This window comes from Lygodium microphyllum, chromosome 1 (assembly GCF_053477565.2).
Source record: "Lygodium microphyllum isolate KBCC chromosome 1, Lygodium_microphyllum_v1.1.10, whole genome shotgun sequence".
NCBI lineage: Eukaryota > Viridiplantae > Streptophyta > Polypodiopsida > Schizaeales > Lygodiaceae > Lygodium > Lygodium microphyllum.
In genome coordinates this window covers 171,447,174-171,454,484 of record NC_141135.1, presented here as the reverse complement: position 1 = coordinate 171,454,484, position 7,311 = coordinate 171,447,174, and the positions used below count along the sequence as shown (strand labels likewise).

At 41.2% G+C, this 7,311-nt stretch overlaps 1 protein-coding gene across 1 annotated transcript; it reads left to right on the top strand.

Annotated features, from left to right (window-relative positions):
* Window positions 1-3,421: 3,421 nt before the first annotated feature.
* LOC148041978 (phosphoglycerate mutase-like protein AT74) lies at window positions 3,422-6,047 on the top strand. Its single transcript, XM_087684642.1, has 2 exons — window positions 3,422-4,459; window positions 5,008-6,047. The coding sequence occupies exons 1-2, from the start codon at window positions 4,009-4,011 to the stop codon at window positions 5,547-5,549; spliced, it is 993 nt and encodes a 330-aa protein (XP_087540768.1). The 5' UTR covers window positions 3,422-4,008; the 3' UTR covers window positions 5,550-6,047.
* Window positions 6,048-7,311: the final 1,264 nt, after the last annotated feature.

Below are 7,311 nucleotides of genomic sequence, written 5' to 3'. Positions count from 1 at the left end.
TTAAGTATATAATCACTCATTTTTTGATCGTCCAGTAAGCAATGGAATGGTGGAGTCATCCAACAAGATTACAGCTTTTCTCCATTATTACTAAATTGGAATGGTGGAGTCATCTGCCAAGTGTATTTGCCCCATCCTTACTCAATGGTGACCACCCACCATAAAGACTAGGGCACATAATCACTTTTTGCACTTTGGGCTTAATATATGATGCACAAACTTGCTATATATCTCGTGCCCTATGCACTAGAATTTAGCTTGGAGTCAATCACTTCTTTGGAATTTGTGGTTTCAAGCTATTCGATATGGCAGCTACGAAGGATATGCTCTCTGAAGAGTCACTCTTGATTTGATTAGAGGTCTCAAAGAATCTAGCTGAGGAGTAGATTTGAAGAACCTACCTATTTGGAAAATTTGTTATGTTTGAAAGCTTGGCTTCAACATTTAGATTAGAAACTTCCTAAAAAGCTTATATTTAGTAAATGAGCCTCAAATGTGCCATTTTGGATCTTTGTTGCTTTGGCACTTTCTTTGGAAATCTTCTATGTCACACATCAATGTGTTTCAACTTCAATTACACTACTTATCCACTTGGTCTTTCGCTTAGATATGATAGATAGCCAAGTGAAGACTAAGGGCCAAACTCTAATATGTATTTTAACAAATGATACACATGGCTGAGTAAATGACCACATGTGGAATCATGCCTACATGAGGGGGAAGTTGCCGCATCTCAACAATATTATCAATTATACGAGCAAGTGGCATACTCATATGGAAGCAACCTTGAATGAAAAATGGATACATCTTAACTACCACTAATTATTACAACAGGTGGGTAGAAACTTGCTCTATGACAAATTTTTTGGCTTCGGTTTCTTAGGCCTTTACAATGATATCATTGCCTTACATGATTGTCCAATCAAATTGGTATGTTGATAGATGTACTTATTTTTCTAATAAAGTGATTAAGTAGATAATCTCTCATTTTTAGATCGTTCAGTCAACAATGGAACGATGGAGTCATCTAACAAGATTATAGATTTTCTCCATTATTACTAAATTGGAATGGTGGAGTCATCTGCCAAGTGTATTTTCCCCATCCTTACTCAATTGGTGACCACCCACCATAAAGACTAGGGCACATAATCACTTGTTGCACTTTGTGCTTAACATATGATGCACAAACTTGCTATCTATCTCATGCCTTGTGCACTAGCATTTAGGTTGGAGCCAATCACTTCTTTGGAACTTGTGGTTTCAAGCTATTCGATATGGCAGTTATGGAGGGTATGCTCTTCGAAGAGTCATTCTTGATTTGATTAGAGGTCTCAAAGATTTTAGTTGAGGTGTAGATTAGAAGAACCAACCTATTTGGAAAATTTGTTATGTTTGAAATCTTGGCTCAACATTTAGATGAGAAACTCCCTAGAAAACTTAGACTTTAGTAAATGAGCCTCAAATGTGCCCATTTGGATATGTGTTGCTTTGGCACGTTCTATGTCACACATCAATGAGTTTCAACTTCAACTACACCACACCACCAATCCTAAATGTGACTTTATCTTAGAAGATAATGACTCCTTATTTGACTTCTATCAAAGTATCAGTGACTCCTTCTCTACTCTCTCTTTCACACTCATGGGCTCCTTCTGATATCAAATTCCATTTCTTGTGCTACATATGGAGTCATCATTGCTACTTGCATGTTGGGTACGACTCTATAGAGGTATTTTGATGCTTAAAGAAGTCCTTCATCCAAGTCTCATCTATGCCTGACCTAAAAAATGAATGTTGTACATTCCAACATTCCTTTGAAAGTTACTCTTTTTAATTGTAAGACTTGATGTGGGATCTATGTTATTGTAGTAGCCATGCCCAAACATAATAGGACAATATCTATCTAGGCAAACAGAAGACCATAGTCTTTAAATACTAATTATTAGGACTTGAATTCCACCACATATTTAGCACTATTTTATACCTTAGAATTAGTGTGCATGTAGTCTTTTGGATAAGCATGTATGAAGTAGCCTTAATCTTTCGTATGATGTTTCACCTGAGAGGGCGCAAGTCTAAAATGTCAGGTAGTTGTATTCGAGCAGTTGTTGTATGATCAAGAATGAAATATGATGGGAGACAGCACCCTAAGATGGCTGATGATGTTTGATCCTATTGTTCTTTGGTTGTTTTGTGAGTATTATTGTTGTTCTCTTTCAAGTTATTCAACTAATGATGGCTATGGTGATAGTAAACAGTGTAATATTTGATGGACAGCAGATCTATGTTATTGAATATGATATGTGCTTCATGTTTGGATAAATTTAATGACTGTTATATGGTATCAATAGGTGCAAAAGTATTCAGGAGTTTTCTGCAATACTGTGGTGTTTTCAAGTAGAATAACGTGTCTTGATTGTTATGGCATTCTAAGAAGCCATAACACTTTGGTGATCCCTGCCAGTCTCAAGAAAATAATTTCTTGATTTAGGTGCAGATCTGGAATCAATTCTTGAGAGATTTAGGAGATAAGAATGCTGATGGCATTGACGATGTATCAAGTGCCTTTTATGGGCAACATTTATGTCAGGCAATTACCTTTATCATTCCAACCCTATTCTTATCAGGAGCAGATCACGAGAATGAAGGGAGGCATTAGCAAGGCAGCAACAACATGAAGTTTTTCTTAATGATACAGAGGTCGTTGCAGCATTAGGCAAGCTAGATGAATAACAAGTTGTCCCTGATAGTCAGGGTGATCAGGATGTGGGTCCCTCTAGGGGCTTAACCTTTAAGTGGCAAAACATCGCAAGATGACTGTGTGTTCCAAGCATATTCCCTCGTATTCACACAAAGCTTCTATGTATGGAGGAAAAATGCAACATACTCCCCAACCTCCCACTTCTCTGTTCTTCTTCATTCTTAAAGTGTTGGATTTGATTCATTAGTGTGATAATATATTAAAAGGGAGGCAAAGTGGCACATGTAAACACTTGCATTTGTCTATGCATTCATACTCTTTCCAATTCTATATAAACACAAACATCTAACTTTAAAAGAACTTGGAAAGAGCAATGCTCACGTGCACTTGGGCACTCTTGCTTTTTATCCTCATAGCCCTTGGGTCCTTAGTGCAGATGGCACCATCTTAGATTTAGTCTTCTACTTTGAAAACATGGGGTATATGCTACATCCAAAGGTTAGGATGCGTTACAAGCCTTACAAATGCTGAGAACCTTATCCTTAGAACAATTCACGTCGATGTACCTTTGACACTACGCCTTGACAAATGGAGATGACCTGAGCGTAGAGTCATTCTCACAACATCACTCAACAGCAAAAAGACTAAAAACAATCATCACTCGGACAAGAGAGACTTTTAAATACGAAGCCCGATGATGCACCAGACACCAGGTATGAATTTTCTCACTAGGTAACGTGTTCCTCTCGGCTCTCATGCGTCCTTCTGGGATCTGCACCCACAAAACTTTCAACATGGGGGCACAGAGAGAGAGAGAGAGAGAGAGAGAGAGCTGCACGCAAAGCCTGCAAGAAAGTTAGCCAGTCACCTGCATTTGTCAAGGCTGACTTTGCTTCTTCTCCAGAGAGAGGGCCTGCCCTGCACGTCGCTGTATGTAGTGTGGTAGGAGATGGAACAGTAGTAACCTATCAAGTCAATCCTTGAATGAGTTCATCGGTATATAGATAGTTCGCTCCAATTAAGCTCCACTTGGAAGCATTGTATGTGCCCTTTTCCTCTGAACCCTTCACCCACATCCCCGCAAACCTCCTCTTAACATCAATTCCATCCTAGCTCCGCTGTGCACTATCATCACCATCCTCCTCTTCACCTTACCTGCATTGTAGCCCCTCCTTACGCCAATTCCATTTTTGCAGGTCCAATTTGCAAGAACTTTTGTCTGCCCCTCTCCCCTGACATCAAGCTCCATATTGCCACAGTCCTCCTCTTCCCACCCCTGCTCCCTTGCAGCTGCTCTGCTGGCATGCATGGCCTCTGAAGTGCGAGCTCGGCGGCCCACCCGCATCATCCTCGTCCGCCATGGACAGAGTGAGGGCAACCTGGATGAGTCAAAATACTGCACTATAGCTGACTCAAAGATCATGCTCACAACCTCAGGCATGGAGGATGCAGAAGCATGTGGAAAGTCCATCAGAAGGCTCATAGAGAAGGATGTGAAAGGCGATGACTGGCAGGTCTACTTCTATGTGTCCCCTTACAAGAGGACTCTGTGCACTCTCAGAGGGATAGGGAGAGCATTTGAGAGGGAGAGGATCTTAGGGGTGCGTGAGGAGCCGCGCTTGCGAGAGCAGGACTTTGGCAATTTTCAGGAGGAGAAGCGCATGTCTGTCATCAAAGAGATGAGGAATCAGTTCGGGCGCTTCTTCTTCCGCTTCCCGGAGGGCGAGTCGGGCGCAGATGTGTTCGACCGTGTGACGAGTATGTGATCATAGCCTTGGACCACAAACAGGAAGTGAGCAGATATGGTTAGCTAGGATATATATGGTCAATGTCTTTCCAGCTGAAGTTCTAGGGTTTGTAACTCTGCATTCAAAGCTGCACAGATACCTTAAACCGAAAGGTTATGTGTGATCAATGTCTTTTCTGCCAAAGTTGTAGGGTTTGCAACTCTGCATTCAAGCTGCACAGATACCCTAAAGGGAAAGGATATGATTAGCTAGGGCAGGCACGGTCGATCTCTTATCTTCTATGGCTTTATAGTTATGTGGTTCCATGTCTGATCTTCTAGAATTTGTGTTCCTTTGTGGTCAGCTAAGGGTCTTAATGTCTCCTCGCTGGTCTTCCAGAGGGATCCTGACCTCTCTAATGCTTCATGCTTACTGCTTCTCGAGGATGTCTGTGTAGTTCTCTCCATGTGTGTTTCTCTGCAGGTGTGTATTAAGGTTTCTGCCAAAGCTGTTTCCACATGGCTACATTCTGATGTGATTAATACGCTCTGTGTTTTTTCTCCCTGTTGTGGCAAAAAGGCTTCCTGGAGTCTCTATGGAGGGACATCGAGACCTACAGGCTGAACCGCTCTGAGGCGACAGACCTCAACCTGGTGATCGTGTTCCACGGCCTAACCATGCGCATCTTCCTGATGCGGTGGTTCAAGTGGACGGTGCAGCAGTTCGAGCTGCTCAACAACCCGCGCAACTGCGAGGTCCGGGTGATGCAGCTCGGGGCCGGCGGGGAGTACAGCCTGGCCGTCCACCATAGCCGGGAGGAGCTCGAGAGATGGGGCCTGACGCCGGACATGATAACAGAGCAGGAGTGGAGGGCTAAGGCGGAAAGGGGGCAGTGGTACCCTGACTGGCCATGGTGCGGAAGCTCCTTCTTCGATCACTTGGATGGATCTGCTGGTGCAACTGGTGGCCATGGGCAGCCCAACAATTCTGCAACTAATGTTGACAAGAAGGGTCATTGTGCAACTGATGATGACAAGGAGTGTGATTGTGCCATTCATGTGACAAAGAAGGTGATTGCTAATCCTGCCACAACTCACGTCAACAAGATTGACAACCCATGACATCAAGAAGGGTGTTTGATAAGAGGGTCATTAACTAATTGTGGAGTTGTGCAAGAGTTGGTGACACCAATGTTTACAATTCTGCACAAGGAGGGTAATTGGCCAAATGTGGAGTTGTGCAAGAGTTGGTGACACCAATGTTGACAATTCTGCACAAGGAGGGTAACTTGCCAAACTAGGCAATTGATAACAAGGAAGGGGTTTAGCATGTTGAACATGGTTGATTTTTGTGCCAATTTATGAGGGTTTGTCCTACAATTGGTCCACATTTGGAGAAAACCTTCTCGAGTTCATCTAAAAAATGATGTATGTATCTTCAAAACTATACAAAACTAATCAACATTTGCAACCAAGTGTCAATTTGTGTAGTTTCAAATTTCCACAACTATCATGAAAATCCCTCACATTTATATCATGTCGGAGGTCCCTATCAAGGTAATAAAAACTTGCTAAGCACTTCCCTTTGTAGTCATAGAACATCTACAAAAGCAAACCAGTTGGTATTCATTTGTTGAGATTTGAACAAGCGAGATTATGTATGTAATCATAAGGGACAAAGAAGATAACATGAAACTGTAGTGTGGATCATGTAACTAATACTAATATGAAACAAGTCTTTGGCCTAACCCAATAATGCTATTGTTCTTAGCAATTATGCAATGATGAAGGATCTTTGTTTTATTAAAAGGAAAGAGTGAATGTAATGGCTAGCCTTGCTAAACCAACAAGGTCATGTAATCACAAGGGCTTAGCAAAGTGAGAAGTACTTTGTAAGGAGTGCTCATTTAACGCCCAACCAAGGTGCCTAAGAAGTTGGAGCAAGGGAACATATTTGGTTAGATGCTTGAATGACTATATTTGGCCTACTCTCTCATGATGCCATGCATTAATGGTAACTTCAATATGTACTAGATTGTTTTTGCATGTTACGTTAACATTTTCTTGTCTTCTTTACCAAAAGAAACATACTAAAACATGGTATGTGTCCTAGCTTCAATCACATGCAGAAGTAAATAAAAAGGTGAATTTTTTATTTATATAAATAATGAGGATCACCTTGAAGCTTGCACAAGTGATAAATGTGTATCATCAATAAACTAAATATAATAAGTGATAAGTCAATGGCCATGTGAGGATCATGACCACTAATATGTAAGTGTAGATGTGCAGATTCATCCGAGCAAGTGGTACATCATCAATGTTCACATGTGTTGAGCTTGCCATCTCAACACTCCCCCTCAAGCTCAACTATATCTTTGCAACTCCAAGTAAGCTTTGAAATGTGTTTTGTCTTAGCATGCAACACTGGGTTCCTAGCTAATTGTATATTGTTTATATTATCACAGTGAGTGATAATCGAATCATCTCCTTACACATCCAAATCATCCAATAACTTTTGTAGTTATATGACCTTACATGCTACCATAGCAGCATCTTTGTACTCAATAAAGAGCAACCATAGGATTGTCCACTTTGCATTATGGAGTTTTTAGTGAGGCGGGTAAGGATATACAGGTGTTTGGATATACATATGCAGATTGGGCTAGTAGCGTGTCTGATAGAAGATCTACCAATGGATTCATGTTTTCCCTTGGTAGTGCATCTACCGACATCTAAATGAGGCTTTCCAAGCACCTTCATAAACTAACTAATAAGGCCAATAGCATAACTTAAGTATGGCCTTGTGATTGTCATGTAAATTAGACCCGCTATTATCCTCCTGAACATAGTAGGGTTTTCTATCTCATCCCCAACATCAACA